The sequence below is a fragment of the Festucalex cinctus genome, chromosome 12 (assembly GCF_051991245.1).
Source record: "Festucalex cinctus isolate MCC-2025b chromosome 12, RoL_Fcin_1.0, whole genome shotgun sequence".
In the NCBI taxonomy this organism is placed as follows: Eukaryota; Metazoa; Chordata; class Actinopteri; order Syngnathiformes; family Syngnathidae; genus Festucalex; species Festucalex cinctus.
The window spans coordinates 9,791,212-9,810,410 of NC_135422.1; the positions used below are offsets into that span (position 1 = coordinate 9,791,212).

General features: G+C 40.0%; 1 protein-coding gene across 7 annotated transcripts in view; it reads left to right on the plus strand.

The window, feature by feature from the left end:
- The first annotated feature begins 1,024 nt into the window (after positions 1 to 1,024).
- LOC144031636 (homeobox protein Meis2) overlaps positions 1,025 to 19,199 on the plus strand; it is a 117,120-nt gene continuing 98,945 nt past the window's right edge. For 3 of the 7 annotated variants that reach the window (XM_077538961.1, XM_077538960.1, XM_077538962.1), the window contains exons 1-7: positions 1,027 to 1,996; positions 2,126 to 2,352; positions 3,225 to 3,366; positions 3,477 to 3,527; positions 3,682 to 3,732; positions 4,145 to 4,294; positions 17,273 to 17,387. In XM_077538961.1, the coding sequence (XP_077395087.1) occupies positions 1,985 to 1,996; positions 2,126 to 2,352; positions 3,225 to 3,366; positions 3,477 to 3,527; positions 3,682 to 3,732; positions 4,145 to 4,294; positions 17,273 to 17,387 (748 nt within the window). In that variant the 5' untranslated portion in view covers positions 1,027 to 1,984. Of the gene's footprint in view, positions 1,997 to 2,125; positions 2,353 to 3,224; positions 3,367 to 3,476; positions 3,528 to 3,681; positions 3,733 to 4,144; positions 4,295 to 17,272; positions 17,388 to 19,199 lie in introns of all 7 variants that reach the window. The other 4 variants (XM_077538966.1, XM_077538959.1, XM_077538965.1 and 1 more) reach the window with 3 other exon arrangements.

Here is a 19,199-nt window from a genome sequence, read left to right on the forward strand (position 1 = left end):
CCTGTTATATTTAATTTTTTGTAATTTTCTAAGGACGTCCTCAACATTTTTTTTTTATCCACTGCACACTCTCATCCTCCTCTTTTTCTAATAGTTAATTACTTGCGGAATTTAAAAAGAAAAAAAAAGAAAAAAAACGACCCCAATATTTTGACATGGACAAATATTCTGAATGTCACCCATAAACATTTATTAAATGCTTTACGTTAATGCACGTATGTTGATTGCTCAAACACCTGTGCTACCTTTAACGACGTAAACATCCGTGATTAACTCATTAGCTCCCAAAAACGTATAAATACGTCATATTTTAAATGTTTTAAGTGTCCCAAAGACATATTTATACCTTTTTTATTTATTTTTTTTATTTATTTTTTTTTATGCCAGAGCATAGAGAAGGCTTTGATGCAGTCTCTCTACTGCAGAAAATGGTTGAGTGGCAGCAGAGTATAAGAGATCAACCAGGCCATGTTAAAACTCCCACAGTTTTCCCACAGTTCTAAGCAGAATTGTGAAAAACGATGAAACTTAGCTATGTTATATTGCTAATTGCTGCACAGCGGAAACAGATAGGAATGTACTTTTTTTTCCCTGATAAAAGAAGAGACTCTAATCTCTCTTTTGGTATGTTCCATATTTTTACAGCAAATAGAACATAATATTTCGCGGGCCTTGAAAAATCAGTCAAAATCCAGGAAAACACTTAAGTGAAAATGGTTGGGAGTGAAAGAGTTAATCTGCGTTAATGCGATACATTTTTGCGATTAATAAGTTAACGCTTTAACTTTGACAGCACTGAGAGAGAGAGAGAGAGAGAGAGAGAGAGAGAGAGAGAGAGAGAGAGAGAGAGAGAGAGAGAGAGAGAGAGAGAGAGAGAGAGAGAGAGAGAGAGAGAGAGTTGCAAAAGTGTGTGGTGTTGTGTTGCTGTCCAAACGAAGATCCCAAAAGTATTTTGGGTGGGTGGGGAGAGAGTTTTGGGAGGTGGGGAGCTGGAGAAGAAGAAGAACAGGAGGAGGAAGAGTAGAAGAAGGAGGAGGAGGAGGAGGTTTGTCTACTACTACTACACACCGACTTCACTCACACACACATTGGGAGGAAGAGTGGGTCTCTCCTCTCTCTCGCGTGGGAGAGCAGTTCGCCTTGCCTTGGCGCCCCACCACTGGCTGGGGCCAGCACGCCACTTCCGGGATCCGTCATTGCGCTCGCCCACCGCTCGGCGCGCTCACTTCAGTCAGTGTGTTCGGAGGACGCGAGCCGGCCGCCAAGCTGACAACACTCGCTGACACTCATTCACTCAGCAGCCAGCCGAGCCAAGCTACCAAAGCCGCACAGCACCAACCGAGCGAGCGAAGGACCTGGAGACACGTTTCTTTTTTGTTGTTGTTTTACTCTTTTCCCCCCATTTTGTTTAACCCTCCTCCCTCGCCGTCCGCTTGTTCGAAAAAAAAAGTCCACAGTGGGGCGAAGCAGACATTTAAAGGAGACAGAGCGGAGAGGACTTACGGGGGGAGGACACCGGACTAACGCGCACGGCACCCGAAAAAAAAACAAGAGAGAGAGAGAGTGAGAGAGAGAGAGAGAGAAAACTTGAACATCATCGCCGAGCGTCATTCATTCATTACCTTGACAACCTCTGGCTTTGATTGACAGCCGGAGTGGCAAAAAGCCATGATAGACGCGACAGTTGACTTTACGCGCCGCTCGTTGACGGGCCAATTGTAAACCTTCCACCTTTTTTTTTTTTTTTTTTTTTTTTTGACACTTTTTCCAAAATTATTTTCCCTTGGAGGACAACCCGATGCGACGACTGCGACGCAACCGCTTTGGCGAATAGGAGAATTCGCCCAAACAAAACAAAAAGTTAGTCGAAAAAAAAAAAGGAGGAGGCAAGAGAGAGCCGGGATTTTTTTTTTCTCCCAGGGATTTTAAATATTGCACACAAAACTAAATCAGCACGGCATATTAAGGAGTTTATCGGAGCCTGATGGCGCAAAGGGTAAGTATCCGCTCCCATTGCACTTCTCCACCATCTCGGTCATAACAAGCACCGAGCTTCGCCGGAAAAAGCGCCGAAAAGTCCCATCGCCCGGCGATAACTTCTCCCCCCATGCGTCCGCTCCCGCAGTACGACGAGCTGGCCCACTACGGGGGCATGGACGGCGTATCGGCGTCCATGTACGGGGACCCGCACGCACCCCGGCCGCTCCCGCAGGTCCACCACCTCAACCACGGACCGCCGCTGCACGCCAGCCAGCACTACGGAGCTCACGCTCCCCACCCCAACGTCATGCCCACCAGCATGGGCTCGGCCGTCAACGACGTCCTAAAGAGGGATAAGGACCAGATTTATGGGTAAGCTGCTAGAATCGTCATTTTTCTCAGAACTTTTTTTTTTTTTTTTCAAGAGTCTGAATAAAGACTTAAAATGGAGTTCATGACCAACAAACTCCATGAAAAAGCCCTATTTAAATAGTTTTTGTTTTATTTTATTTTTTTGTGGAATACAATACAAAATGTCCCACAAACATTTTTGTTTTGTTTTTATAATTGTTTAAAAAAAATGTGCACACATAAGGCAACGTTGACGTGCATGCATGTGCTGATTTTGTAAATAAAGCAGCTGGTGCACACTTTTATAGTTTTTTTTAATTATTATTTTTGCATGATTCAAACACAAAGAGCTAAAAAATAAGTTGATCTTATTGAACTAAATGGACATTTTTAATTTTACAAAGAAAAGTGCTATTTATCCGAATTTCGAATTGTATTTTCAACCGTCAACTTAGTTTACAAACATCCTCGCTTCTTGACAAATATATACTAAAAAATTAAAAGTATAAGAGTCATTCCCTTAATTCTATGTGCCCAATGTGTGTGTGCGCGCGTTTCACTTTTTGTGTTGCACTTCTCACGCTTGTCACGGTGCACTTAAGAAAACGTCAGTCTCCGCCATGCGGATCAATGAGAGGTTAAAAATGTGGTTAAAAGCAGCTTATGATAATAAAAGTGAAATATTACCATGATGCAGGCTTTTAAAATTGTCTTGTGGTTTTTTTGTTGTTGTTATGTGGGAGTTAATTTTGTTTATTTAATTTTATGTTTTTTTTTTGTTTTTTTTTAATCAAATATTTTATTATTATTTTTATTTTTGGATGCCTGAGTTTGAAATATACCCCGACACGCTGCGCCGTGCTCAGGCCGTGTTTTGCTCGCCCTCCGCTCAGGCATCCCCTGTTCCCGCTGCTCGCTCTGGTCTTCGAGAAGTGCGAGCTGGCGACGTGCACGCCGAGGGAACCCGGGGTGGCCGGGGGAGACGTGTGCTCGTCGGACTCCTTCAACGAGGACATCGCGGTGTTCGCCAAGCAGGTCCACATGCAGCCGACAACCGCGCATGGCACAGAAATTCGGATTTCAACTCAGACGCATGTTTACACAACTTTTTTTTTTTTTTTTTTTTTTTAATTGTTTACTTTTAGGTCCGAGCAGAAAAACCTTTATTTTCATCAAATCCAGAATTGGACAATTTGGTGAGTTCGATTTGAAGTGTCCAACTAATTTTACATTTTGAATATAATAATATTTATGGTAAATCGTTTTAAAGTTTAAAATCAATTGCTTGCAATAATTGTCATATTATGATGAGTACATTTTACTGATGGATGTTATTTGCATGTTTTTCAGATGATACAAGCCATACAAGTATTACGGTTTCACCTCTTGGAATTAGAAAAGGTAAAAAAAAAAAAAAAATCTCTATCTCTCTCTATATATTTTTGACTTTTTTTTTTTTTAAAGCCGCCTTCTTGGTCGAGTCATATTTAATGCAGGCCAGCTATTTAAGCAGCTCAAGTAACAATTGGTGCTCAATTAAGCCTCTTTGGCGCACGTTATTGATCCGCATGCACGTATCTGCTTTCAGCTCGCCGCCACTTAATACGCCCCTGCACTTTATTTGGATTTTAGATGATGATTTTATCTTTATTTGGTTTTTATTTGTGCGCTGCTTGTTCCACTTCAACTTGTTGCTGCACGTCTCGGGGGAATTCAATAAAGCGCCGGCAACAGTTTGGCTCACATAATTGGAGTTATACTGTATTTACATCCAAAACAAAACGTAATTGTGGTTATTTTGATTTTATTTCAGGTGCACGAGCTTTGTGACAATTTCTGCCATCGGTACATCAGCTGTTTGAAAGGAAAAATGCCAATAGATTTAGTGATCGACGAGCGGGATGGAAATTCCAAATCGGACCACGAAGAGCTGTCAGGCTCGTCGACGAACCTCGCCGATCATGTAAGTGAACGCAACACTCTTTATTTTATTATTTTGTGTAATTGTTTACACACTATTTTCTTACCTGTGAGTTTTGAACGCACCCTCAACACGGCTTGTACGACAGTATTGAACGCACCATTTCTCTCATATTTTTCGCAACACGGCTCGCGAAATCTCCCTTTAACCTGGTCGATCTTGGACGTGAACGCACCACCCTCTCGCCTCCTACGCGTCTTGCCGGCCTTGAACGCAGCACGGCTTGTTGCCTGTGAATTTCTTTGAAGTGTTTGGCCTACATATTGAGTCTTAAACGGTGTGCGCGCTCGTTCCTTCAGCCGGGATGTGCCGGTGGGGGTCAAAAGCTAAACGCCGCTACAATAGCCTTAGTTATTGTTTTAAGTCTTTTTGATTGGGCGCGCTCATGCGTGTGTGTTTTTGTGTGTGTCTGCGTGTGTGCGCGCGCACCATGGAGAGACAATTACGTGTTAGCCGCTAAGCTTTAGCTTTAGGCCACTATTAAAAAAAAAAAAAAGAAAAAAGAAAAAGAGAGAAGGGGGCTTTCTACGCGAGGAGGTTGTGGGAGTGTTGCAAAGCTGGATTGTCTCCGCAGAGGTGCACGGAGGTTGTGTGTGTGTGCGTGTTTTTGTGCGTGTGCAAACGTGTGTGTGCTTGCCTATTGCAACGTGAGGCTTTAAGCATCAATGTCAAGTTCACATTGCATATGATGCTTCTCTCACAGAGACCCCCCCCTCCTCCTCCTCCTCCTCCCACATGCTGCTGATGTTAATGTGTTTAATTGTTTCCTATTGATTACTACCTCTCTTTTTTTTAACACTGCAGCGTGCAATTCTCCTTCACACCCCCCCCCCCCTTTTTTATGACTAGAGGCTCCTTAATGCTGAATTCAATTATATTCAATTATAGTGTCGTAAGCACGTAAGCTTTATATTAAAATCGCGCATTTTTGACGATATTATTATTATTATTATTATTATTATTATTATTATTATTATTAGCATTTTTTCTTATTATTGCTGAACGCGCGCACACGCACACACGTCGTAGTGTTGCATTTAGAATGTTCAATATTGCTCATATTTTGGCCCCTCTAATTGTTAAGCGATTTTTACGTTTGCCAAATAGTGAACCCAAATTTAACTTGACTGATTTATGACTTATAATGTAAATCTTTTCAATGAAAATATTTCCTACAATAAGTTTTAGCATTAAATGAGGCCCTAGCATGAACTTGCCAAATATCGGACCTATTTTTAGCTGAAATGATTTATTAATTGCAATTGTCATTATACAGCACGCCCTTTTAATTATATTTCTTACAATAATGAATTTTAAATGGCATCAAGTGGATAAAATTGCGCTGCATGCTCTCTCATCAACTTGCCAAATAGTGAATACCCACAATTGGCATTATTGATTTATTAATTTGAAAATGTCATGATACCACGCCTCTTTAATTATGTTTGACACAATAGTTAGAAATGACACAAACACATCAAATGAATTAATTGTGTGGCCCGAGCACAAACTTGCCAAATAGTGAGACAATGTCGACTGCATATATATATATATATATATATATATATATATATATATATACTCAGACAAGCACGAGCAGTACGTCGTGTATCTTGCAGCCATTTTACTCGTGCATGTATTTAAACTTTGAGTGATTTATTCCTCCTTTGTGACGCTGGTCAACTTTTTACGGCGGTTACTTTGACTAAAAAAAAGTTGATGTGGGACAAATCCTAACCTATTATATCAAATGAATGAGTCATTTCCCAATTAATTGTCATCTCCAGTTTACCAGGATATGCTAATTAGCTCCGATCCGGATCTCTCGCGTCCACTTTTCTCCGCTTTGCATTTTTAATCGGCCTCCCTGGACGCCAGCGTCTCATGTGGTGAAAGTTGGATTTAGTGGCGATGATGAGGAGGGTGCGTGTGTTTTCATGTCACCCCTTTCCTCCCCCTTTCCTCATACCTGACAGCATCGCAAGTAGGCGCACTTTTTTGTTTACACTTTGAGTGCAGCATTGTCTTGGTCGTGATTGGATTACGCTGGAGCGAGAAAGAGGATGAGAGGCGTTCACTGACACTGGTGATTTGGCGACTGTCTCCGCGCCGGTGCAGGAGCCCACCCAGGACCGAACCCCTCCAATTTAGACGAACCCCATTCCGGGTAAAATGGAGGCGTTGTCTTCTCTTAATGACATTTTGCGCTGCTTTTAATTGAACGCAACTAAACAGGCTCGTAGTGGCGTCTTACTTTTGAGGACCTCGCGGGGTTCTCCCGGCTTTGTTTTGGAGATCCTTCCTCAGGGAGGGTAGATAGGAGTTCCCATGGAGGTTACGCGTTTGCTTATCTTGACGCTGCATGGCTGGAAAAAGAGGAGGGGGAAATAAAGGGGGGGGGGGGCATGTTTACATTGGATTTTCTGCAACAGGCAGGGAACTGGTTAAGTCACAGTGACAAGACAAGTGTTGCAATAGTACATGTAGGGTCTGCCTGTTTCGGGTACAAAACGCAGTAGCCAATGACGTCATAATGTGGTATAATGATTACGCTTTTTTTTTTTTTTTTAAAGGCTTTTATTGAAGTGGTACTCTTTTTACACCAATTGTAGGTCTACCATATAAAATAAATAAATAATAAACATATAAATAATTACCATAAAAAATAAAGTAACAGCATAATGGCAACTTGCTCGTAAATGTTCGTCAAAAATGAGGCAGAAGTTGTATTCTTAAAGGGTATTCTCAATATTATTTTAATCTGGGGAAATGATTTAAAAAAAATACTTGATTCAGTTAATATGCATTGGACTCCAAAGTTAAATAGAATTTGTACTAAAAAAAATGCTTGAAAACAGCTCTAGATGATTAAATGAAAATGTATTGAACATAAAAGTTAAATGCAACTGAACTGTGCTTAACAAATATGCTGTTGTGGATTTAAAAAAACAAACAATCACACTTTAAGCCACTACGATTACGAGTATGCACAGTTCGAACATTGTATTGGGTGATTCTTTCGCCTGCCACTAGAGGGAGCCCACACACTGCTTAATTACGACATTAAGCAGGATGTCGAACTGAGTACCAATGTAATAATAGTTAATGAACAGTAACAAAATACGTAAAACTAAAATAAAAAATAAATAAATAAAACAAAACAAAATAATGAGTGCTTAAAAAAAAGATAACTGAAATTTAATAACTTAACTTAATAAAACTAAAACTAAGTGCAATTAATGAGCTTTCTGGGTTGATTTTAAATCTATTATTTTTGTTACTGTTGAACTGTACAGAAAAAACAAGGTCAAGCAGTTGTTTAGAAATTGTAGTCAACTTTATTTTATTTCACAATACTTTGACTTTTTTCATCATACACTCCACAATTACTCATAAATATGTATATTAAAAAACTAAAACTAATACTAAAACTAAAAATCCCTAAACTAAAACAAATAATAAAAAAAACCTCTTAAAACATGATAACAATAAAAAAGTTAAAATAAAATAAAAATGTACTAATTAAAAGTCAAAAACATTACAACCCTGCTCTGTATAAAATATCGTTCTTGAAGAACATAATGGTGCGTAAACTCCGTCCAGTTTGTTTTTGCATTTAGACAGAACTGGTCATGATTTGGTGTTCAAAAAAAAAATCCACTTTCAGTCCAATTTCCAAGTATTTCAGGGTCCCAAATCAACATTGTCAAGTAAACAAAACGGCGCACCACTTGATCCAACCTCGTGTTGCTATGCAGTTCCGTCTAGCCTTACATTTCCTATTTGATTAGCGCTCCCAGGGCCTGTTGGGAGCCATATCTAATCATCATGGCTGCAAGCGAGAGAGGGAGCGGGTAGCGGGAGAGAAGCTTTACTCACTTGTTGCACATCGTGCACCCTCTCGCAGCACCTCTCGAGAAGTGCATTGCTATGCAGCCGCCACAAGGTCATATACTGTACAACGCGTGTGACACACGTTCAGTATGCACGCCGGTTTTATTTTTTTTAAAAGAGAAAGTCTGCAGGTAATGATAGACGTCTCTTCACATCACTTGTCTGCTTTTATGTGCACCACTTTATTAGGCGCACCTCGATAAAACTCCCCCGGCGAATCCCCTCGAGCGTCGTCATCATTATAATAACTTTTTATTGAAGGTGTTTGGAGAGAGGCCTTGATTTATTTAGGGGTAATTTTGGTAGGTTATAATTTGTGGTGTGCGGGCGTGCGACGTAGTATTAGGTACATCTGCACTCTCCAAATATGTTTATAAAATATTATTGGGGGTTGCCTTACATTGAGAGCTGTTGGTATTATATATATATATATATATATGACTAAAAAAATCAAACCATATTTAAATTAGGGGGAAAAAAATGTACATTTTATTGTAAATGTAGATATAAATTGAGATATAACATTTGCGATTAATGTGCGCTAATTGTCAGTTAATTATTGAAGTCATGTGATTAATTACGATTAAAGATTTCTTTTTTTTTGTTGTTGCTTTTTTTTTTAAATTTCAAACGACTGAAACCTCTAATATATAATGCATATACAATGCAATGTCTTACAAATGCAATTATGCCATCTAGTGGCAAAAAAATGACCTCAACACAAATCAATATCACACCTGTCTTTTTATAGTACAGAGCAACTTTTTACTTTAACTCAATTTTATGAATTATTATGAAATTACTATGAAATTATTCTGAAATCAATAACTAAAAGATACAGCCACATTTCTATAGGCCTAACATTTTTTCCACTTTTACGTTAACAAGAAGTATGAAAACCTCGGGGAAAAAATATTGCACATTTTATTGTACATTTAGAACAGATGTAAAAGTTGCAATCAATTGAGTTAACTTTTGAATTTATGCAATTAATTACGATTAACAAATGTAATCGCTGGACACCCCAAAAAAATAAATAAATAAATAGATAAATAAAAATAATTTTAACCTCCTCTTTTCAAAGCATTATTTTTTTTTTCAAATGCCATTCTTGCAGTGTAGTGTGAAGTTGCCCTCAGAGAAAGTTTTCAAGCCATGATGAATTATGAGCTGCTCAGTTAAGGAGCCCATTTATTATTCTTCATAATTGAGGGTGTTAGTGTTATAGCACTCAGCTGTTCAATAGGTGCGCACCTACACTTTTTTGAGCCACGTGTAATTATGACCTCCCGTCCTCCTTTACGTGTTTACACCGTGTGGCAAGACGCGTCTCGAAATATCAGCCGGCGTTATGATTTATGACCCTTTGTGTGTGCGTGTGCTTGTTTCTCGCGTGTCAGCGGTTCTGTCCGCGATCAGCGCCGGATCCTATATAACCGCTCGGTGCGCACCATCCCTCCATGTTTCCCTGGAAGCTTTCATGGGAATTGGAGGGAAATTCATTCAGTGACGGCGCTAAATCAATTTTAGCCGAAATTTGAAGGGATGCAGGCATCGCAGGTGTTTGGAAATGCGAGACAAGGGATTTGTTCACTTGCTTTTTGTTCCTGTTATTATTATTACAGTTGAACCTTTAAAGTGGAACACAATCTGATATTGGTTGACTTCCGAGTTCATGTTTCAAAGCAATTTTCCCATAGTAAATTGTATTAGGTCAATTCATGTCTTAATATGTGATACTGTATTTGCTGTATGTCGTGTATTTACATTGTATTAGCATCTTCTTGGTACAATTAATACACATTTAGTAGGGCTGGGAATCTTTGACTGTCTCACGATTCGATTCGATTTTTGGGTCTACAATTCGATTCAGAATCGATTTTCGATTTTCGATTCAAACGATTTTCGATTCAAAATTATTTAATTGACAAATGATTTCTGCTTCAATTTACAGATATGCACATTTTCATGATGTACTCCAGTCTGCTTTTTTTTTTTTTTTTTAATTAATTATTTTTTTTTTTTAAACATTTATTCATTTTGGATTGCAAGTGGCTTTTTCCACAAAAACAGCATGTGGGCTACAACTGCCTTTTCCCCTTCTTAATTTCTAATTTAAATAAAATCGATTTTTGGATATTAAATATCGATTCGATTCGATTAATAAATAAGAATCTCGATTCTTTTATGAATTGGTTTTTTGGCACCCTAATATTTACATGTTTTGTAATTTATTTTATTGCTCATAATGATTTGCTACGTTTTACCGAGTTACTTAGTTGTGAAACGCTTCTTTTTGCATTATGTATGTCCCGTATTATAATGGCCAAGGAACGCAGTTGAGTGTGGAAAGATAATTTGAGATACAAATGTTTTGAGTTACAAGTTTGGTCACTACAAATTAAAGCCCTAAGTCAAGGCACCAGTGTAATTACAACTTGTATTACGACAGCAAAAGGCAACCCCCCTGAGACTTTGCTCCTTTTGCATCTTCCAAGTGTGTCGTGTGTTTGCACGCCGCCATTTCCCTCCATCTTCCTCCTGCGCTTTTGAAGACAATTAGCGCCGAGTACGCTTCTCTTAATTACAGCCTTTCTTCAGGGAATATTCGCAGCGTTCCCCGTATATGCCCTTTTTTGCTGTTGTTGTGCGTAGCGTCTGCCTGGCGCGCGCTCGCTCACTTGTTGTGTAGATTGACTATTTGGCTGACACGCACAACTTGTTTGAACTTTATCACACCCACAGGGCCCGCGACAAAATGCTTGTGTATGTTTGTGTTTGCGCGCCGTCTGATGATGATGCCGCCGCTGCGCCCTCCGCTCGGAGAGGGGGCGCCGTAAATAATTTATGAGGGAATGGAGAAGAGGGCTTTTGTCGAGTGCACAAAGTCACAACGTGTGCTGTGATGTGTTTCACAGAAAGGCTTGTGGATTACAGGTGAATTGTTGGAAAAAAAAATGTTTTTTGCGGTTATGCTCGTTGGCTTGTGCTGCGTTGCGGTCTTTGGGAGGTAAACAACACTTTAGAGGAATGGTTCTCAAACTGGGGTCCCCAAGCTGTAGATTTGGGGGTCTAAAAATTGATTTGCAATAAAAGTAAAATAAAAGTAGTTTTCAAACATGACTGTAAGAACATACAGGGAAATTGGTTATTAAAGTGATTTTTAATCTTATGTTTGGAAAAAAATAACAATTTATAACCTGAATTGAAAAGCATTCACATTTCACTTCTGTTGGCAGCTTGCGGCATAACAGCTACATGCTGCCTCACCATGTTTGCTTTGAATTCTGGCCTCCACTAATTGATTGAGTGTAATGCTTATCGGATATAAAAGCATTTACACTTGGGGCTGACTTCAATTGTTTTGGCAGCTTGCGGCATAACAGCTACATGCTACCTCACCATGTTTGCTTTGAATTCTAGGCTCCACTAATTGATTGAGTGTCATGCTTAGCAAAAATAAAAACATTTACACTTGTGGCCGACTTCACTTGTGTTGGCAGCTTGCGGCATCGCAGCTACATGCTGCCTCATCATGTTTGCTTTAAACTCTGGGCTCCACTAATTGATTGAGTGTAATGCTCATCAAATATAAAATGATTTACACTTGTGGCCGACTTCACTTGTGTTGGCAGCGGCATCTCAGCTACATGCTGCCTCACCCGGTTTGCTTTGAACTCTGGGCTCCACCAATTGATTGAGTGTAATAGTGAATATAAAAGCATTTACACTTGGGGGTGACTTCATGTGTGTTGGCAGCTTGTGGCATAACAGCTACATGCTGCCTCACCATGTTTGCTTTGAACTCTGGGCTCCACCAATTGATTGAGTGTGATGCTTAACGAATATCTTTCCAATTCCTGAAAGGTTTGACTGAGTGCACTTGTTTAGCTTGACAACATTACTGACACATCATTTTATGAAAAGTACAAAACTCAAGTGTAAATATTTACTCTGTAATTATTAACCTGACTTGTCACCTCAGTGTTTCATTATTCTGCTACATTTCCATGATGAGTGATTGATTCTGATAACACACTGCTGTGGCATTTGATAGTTATGATTATGAGGGAGTTATTGGACAGAATTGTCCCCTGTAAGAGGATCCAAAATGTTGGACAACCTCACATCTACAGGGCCCAGCATAAATAAATAAAATAATTTCTCTTTAACACCATTAACTGCAGCCTGTCTTAGAATTTAATTCAGTGGCGGCGCCATTAAAAATGACACATTACTCCCGCAATGATAGGTGAATTAAGTCTCATCGATTGGTTACATTAAGGCCGCTGAGAGCCAGGCCTCACTCCAGTGCGGCCGACATTTAGTTTTCCGGAGTGGAAGCCGGTCATTTTCTAACATTACCCCCCCCCCCCCCCACCCCCACCCCCCGCTGAGCCTGCCGCTGCTTAATTACATGCAAGCTGCCCTTCATCCCTCACGTGATGAAGATGCAACCGGATTATTTTGGGAAGCGTCCTGCTTTTACGCAGTGTTCCCACGGCGGCTTGAATATTCAGTCAAAAACAGCAACATGCTCATCAATGGAATACAACAGTATGTGTAGATCAAGTGTTTTTTTTTTTTTTTTGTCTTTTAATTGATGCATAGTTAAGCACCTTGTATACAGCAATGCTTGTTTTAAAGTGCTTTATAAATAAAGTTGAGTTGAGAGTTGAGAGTAAGGCATAATAATCAATTGAGGATGTAGAATGATTGAGTCATGTTGCGACTGAAGCGAAATGGAATACGCAGTATCCATGCAGATGATGGCACAATATTTACATGGGAACAATAGATGAGAAAAAGTCACCAATCTCATTAAAACATTTTTAAAAACAATTGATAATTGGTTTTCCCTAATTACAGTCAACAAGTGCTGTCTGTCTGTCTGTCTGTCTGTCTGTCTCGATAGCTCGTGCCTTATCGGATGCTAACATTATTTCCTAGTTTTTCAATGTGTTGATCAAAAAACTGAAAACAACTTCTTAATAGAAAATGCTATATGTGTTTCTTTGTATTCAGGTTCTGAAACATTTCAGCTTAAGACTTTACAAGTTTGGTATCTCCCTGTTAAAAAAAAAATCCATAATAAATAATATATAATAATATATAATATATATATAATAAACACTGAATGTATAAAAAGAAACACATAAAAACTAAGAAAATAAATGAATAAATTAAAAACAAAAATAAACAAAAATCTTCAAATTTTGTCATGGTTTCACTTGATACGAAGCAAAATTGTTTCAAATGGAATTTTTTTTTGCGTTTCTTTTTTTTTTTTTTGCGGCCAATTCCAATTCCAATATTTGGCAGAATAAAATTCCAAAACCCATTATTCGTATGGTTAATTTAAAAAAGTAAATAATGAATAACATTATTTATTTTTGGTGCCTTACAACAATAAAAATATCAATTAATTTATTATATGCAGAACATTTGACTGTTTCACAATGTTTGTGCTTTAGTATTTGTTTAATTTAACAGAAAATCAGCAAATATCTGCAGATTTGCGGTGGTGGGATGGGTTTGATTTGAGTATCATTATCTTGGTGTTATGTTGCAATCTGTTATTGTGGGGGAAAAAATCAGCAAAAAAAAAAAAAAAAAACATTTTTTGGCCATTATAAGAGCTAATATTGGCTAATTAATCATTGCAGGCCCTGGTTTCAAACCAATGAAAACCAAGCGAGAAGTTGAACCTGAACAAGCTTGAAAAGTGCTTGAAAATGACTTGGAAGTAGCTGTATGAACTCCCAGACTTTAGTGAAGTGCAACCGAGCGTTTGTCGATCAATGGCCCAGAAAGTGAACTGAGGCACCGAGCACTTTCCCCACTTTCCCCCCGGGCTCACTTTGGAGGGCCCAAAACGTCTGCGCTGGCCTTCATTGTCGAGCCCCTCTCGTGAGTTAACCCTCCGAGCTCTTTTTTTTTTTCTCGCCCAGCGCCATCCGGTGAACAGCTGACGCTGAGAGAGCCTTGAATGCAGGCGGAGGGGGCGTTCAAGGGCCATGTGTAGTCGTCTGCGCCCCCTTTAACAGATAAAAGGACCCTCGCTCGCTGCACAACAGGACTCGGCACCCAGAGGAGCCCGGCAGCCGCTCGTCTCATAGCCTCCATTTCCTCCCGCTAAAATTTCACACTATGAGCGACTGTCCGCCTTCAGGACAGCTCACTCGAGCGCAGGCAAGGTGTGCTCCTCAATTTAGAGTAAAGAAAAAAAAAGGGGGGGGGGGGGGTGTACAGTATTCTTCCTTGTCTAAGGGAAGGGGAAAATGGCATGGCGGGAACTGAAAAGTGGGTTGAGGTTTGCGGGAAGCCTCGATGCAGGCTCGTTTGTTTGCCTTGGGCTCCGCTCAAGGGGCCCTCCTCTGTCGGGGGCCCTCGAGGAGCATCAGGCTAACATTTTAATTGAAGTCGTCAAGCTCTTTTTCTTTTCTTCTTGAAAAATCCCTACGGTATCGGCTTGCGATTTTTTGGCGAGTGACGCCATCGGTCAGTCTGAAACGGCGGAGGAAATTCCAACCCGAGCCTGCCGTCATGTGGCACTGATAAAGCCTTTCCTGTAACATTCGGAGTAGCCGGCTTCCTCGTGGGCCGGGGAAGGAGGCAGAAGAGAAGGCAGGGAAACGGGAGGGGGAAAAAAAAGTGATGTCATCTTAAGAGCCGGTTTGGACGTGGGCATGAAAACCTTTACAATAAAATTGCCTGAGATTGTAGGTCATTTTGGTGACAATCACAGAGACATGTTTTTCTTCATTTATTTGGCAGGTGACCACCAATTTATAGCACCATATTAGAACAGTAGCAAACACAACTTGTCATCTTCATGATAAGAATATGAATTAATTCGAATTTTGATTCAAAGCAAAAGCACCACTTGCGTGTTTCCTGCTCCGTTCATTTGCACTATAACCGCTAAGCTAGCTGATTTACAAATGGAAAATATGTTTCAATTTTCGTGGGAATTTCTATACTTATTAGTTTTTCATCCTTGTTTGGGATTTCTTACATACAGTGTTACAATTTGGCCACTAAGCAAGCTAGTTTACACAAAAGTTCCTTGGTCTGTATCTACAACTGAATAAGTCATGGAATTTGGTTGAGGATTTACTAACTGTATATAAATCTTTTCTTTTTTTTGTTTTTAAACTAAATGTCATTATTAAAGTCACTGTAGTCACTGCAAAGTATGGCTTGTCACTAATACATTTGAAATAAGCTTATATAACAAAAAATAAACATACTTCCTGTTGTCATACTCTTACTGCACATAGGCTACATTTTTGCGCCAACATAAACATAACCACAAAGCTAGCTGATTTATACAATTCCTAGTCACAGAATTTAGTTGAAGATGCATAAAAATGTGTAGAATTTAAATTATTTTCTAAACTTACTGTTGAAAATATAAAACAGACATGGCTGATCCAATTGTTTGGCAGTTGACAACCAGTTTGTAATCCGCATTGCTGCTACAATTCGTCAACAGCAACTACCATTTATGTCTGATTAAATTTACGACCGCCATTTTTGAACAGTTTATAAAAGGCAGCTTCCTGGTTGCTTCTACTCAAATTTAGTATGACACGTTAGCCACTAAGCTAGCTGTTTATTCACTGTTATGTTCTTTGATTTCCATGTGGTCCAAGGAAAGAATCTTTACATTCCGATGAAGGTGTGAGTACAGATTTTTAAAAGCAACGTTTCACTATATCACCAAATAAACTTTTGAGATGTAATTTGTGTTTGTCTGGCAGCAGCTGACAACCAGTTTGTAATTCATTACCACCACCTACAGTACTGGAGTGGGACAGTGGCATAAGGTAGCGTACTAAACTTTAGTTGCTAAGCTAGCAACACAAAAGTAGCTGATTTCCATGAAGACTAAGCAAGAAGCCCCTAAATTTGTGTAAACCTTAGTGAAGATGACTTGAATTTCCAACCTTCAATAACAGTAGAAGAAGTTTTAAGGTACTTGCTTGATTTCTCCTCTGTACTAAAGTATATTGGTTATTAGCCGCTAAGCTAGGAGGGAGACATTCCACCACTAACTAGTGTTATTGTTGGGCTTTGGCTGAGGCCTGTTCTCTGAATGAGTGCCATTCTCGTTCTCAACCTGCATTTATGAAAGTGAATGTGTGCATCTGCGTGTTTATACTTCTCGCTCCATTATGTCATGCGTGTGAGTGCATATGTGTGTGCGTGTGTGTATTCCTCGTGAGCCTCTGTGGGCGTGTGCACATTTTTGGCAGATTAGCAGGAGAATCACTGTCATATCTTATTTTCACTCCTGACAGCGGTAATGATTAATGGCGGCTGTGGTGTGTTTGGACGTCTTACCTCTGTATTTCGCACTTGACACGGAAGTCTCGCTCGGTAGTGCTACAACAATAACAAGAAAAAAAAAAATCTGCAAAAAAAAAAAAAGTGAGCTGCGCTGCGTGTGCATGTTTAGACAATTACTCAGCAGAGCTCGTCGTGGAGGACTCCACATTGCAAGCGTTCTGTTCTCATGCATTAATGAAGCTCTTTGATTGCACAATTTTGACTGATTGCCAGATGCTGCAGTGCTTGTTTCTCTTTTGTTTGTATTGTGTGCTTGCGGTGTGCTAGCTAGCAGCCTGTCGATCAGGGGTGTGTAAACTTGCATGCACGGTTTAAGATGTGTGCGAAATGACTCTTTGTTGTCATTTTGTTAGTACCAGCTTAAATGCAAAACAAAATGGCGTTTTTCATGGATCAAACATTAATTCTGCGAACAGAAACTCAGATAAAATCAGGAGGTGCCATTCAGTTGGAATCATGTACAGCCAATAATTCGTTTTTAAAACATCGCTAGCCTAGCGCTAACAGGAAGTTAGCAAATGCTAAGAGGAAGTTAGCAGCGACTTTGGGAGTGTTTTTCCTTCAAATAACAAATAGCCACACTCAAATCTTGTTAGCATAGATAGATAGATACATAGATAGATAGATAGATAGATGGATAGACAGTTCACCTTCCACATGTCACTCACACGGACCTCCTCTCTTTCTTCTCACTCTTTTCGAAAACCTCAGAACCCGGCGTCCTGGAGAGACCACGACGACGCCACGTCCACGCACTCAGCCGGCACGCCGGGGCCCTCCAGCGGGGGCCACGCGTCTCAGAGCGGCGACAACAGTAGCGAGCAAGGTGAGTCTCTTACAGATGCACAATAACATTAACAAACCTATTATGTACTGTATAAAACATACCACTGTATGCTATGTATCCTTCATATACAGTGGAACTTAAGGGTTGCACAATTCTGAATTTGTCTGTGTTTTGAAAAAAGTAAAATGCGTAAGGCCCATTGACCTCACAACTCACTACATTTGTCATTGAAATTACGGTTGACCCCTGTAATGTGAAAATATTAATTCAAGAATCACCTGCACTGTTAAAATAGGTTTTACAATGGCAGCAATTTGACCCTGAAACAGATGATTTCAATTTCCACTATTTCCAATGTGGAGAACCATTCAATTCAGACCGAAGCTGTTCCACTGTGTATGAGCGTCATCATCAACATGCAGGGCCTTTTAATCGCCCATTTCCAGCACTTATGATGACATCCCAAGCCATCTCCCTCCTTGTGCTCGTTTGGATTATCCCTTCTTTTGACTGGCGTCCATGTAAACACAGTCACACCTCAAAATGAATGCGCTTATCCACTCTTACAGTCAAACACGAGCAATGCACCCGAAAAAAAAGGGCTTTCCAGAAACGTTACTATTTCGAGACTCGAACAAAAGGCGGTGACTAATACTGCGTTTCTGCCAGTTCTCGCTCACATTGAAAAAAATGTAAAAAATTAAGTTTGCTGCACACAACAGCCTCTAATTACGCCTTAGTGTTATCTAGCACACAACCTGCCAAACGGGAATAAAGCGTTTCAAAACAAACGTATTGGAATGCATTACAGATAGTGTGCGCCAGTCACAGATATCTGTCTCCATTTGCTCGTCACGCTCGCTGTCAATTCTGACGCGATCAGAAACATGTGCAGTCTGGATAAAAATTGTTTATCATGTGCGAGTGTGGCCTCAAATGTGGATGTATTTACGTATTAGTGTGCGTGTGTTCGTGCCTTCTGGCAGTGTCCAGGCTTTTGCACGAAATTTCATCATCTTTGTATACACCAGAAGCAAGTGTGGCGGTTGTATCGTTTTGCCAATAAGTGATCAAACATATTGATGGATGGCGCACTCTGCGGCGGGGCTGCTTTGAGACCATCTCAGACGAGCCATTACCCAACCGCAGACCTCTGTGGTCACCCGCATCGCAGACTAGTTGGGCCTCAGGACCAGGAGATCACTTGGCTAGGACCACGGGGAATGTTATTGATCCTATTATGGAGGGTTTCCATGTGATTGTCAACTAAAATCATGATGTCATGATAGAGCGGGCTGATGTTGACAAAATGGTGGAAAAATAGTGAGTTATATTTCATAATTTATGAATTTATCACTGTGCTTAACGCCAATTTCCTTTCCAAGTTTGTATGTAAAATGAACTTCATATGTATACAAAGTGCTGATGATAAGTTAAGCACAATAATCATTTTCAGATTTTTTTTTTTTAAACAAAATGTAGAAGAGTCGTCAACGCTGTGATCTTTTGCAGCAGAGGAGATGACTGCTGCATGCAGGAAGCAGAGAGCAACGGGGATGGGATGGGCAGGGGAGGCAGGAGAGAAACAAATGCACTGCCTATTGATTATCTTACACACATAAGTACAAGTGACCTGTAATCCACAGAGCACTTATCGACTCCGATCCGCACCGTATCCAGTAACAGACGATCGATGCGAGGCCAAAGACAGTTACGGTATGGCACTTTGCGCCGGGCCAAGACCGACTCCAGCGCCTCATTCACATTGCCTGTCAATAATAATAATAATAATAATAATAATAATAATAATAATAATAATAATAATAATAATCTGTCTCTCGCTCGCTTTAC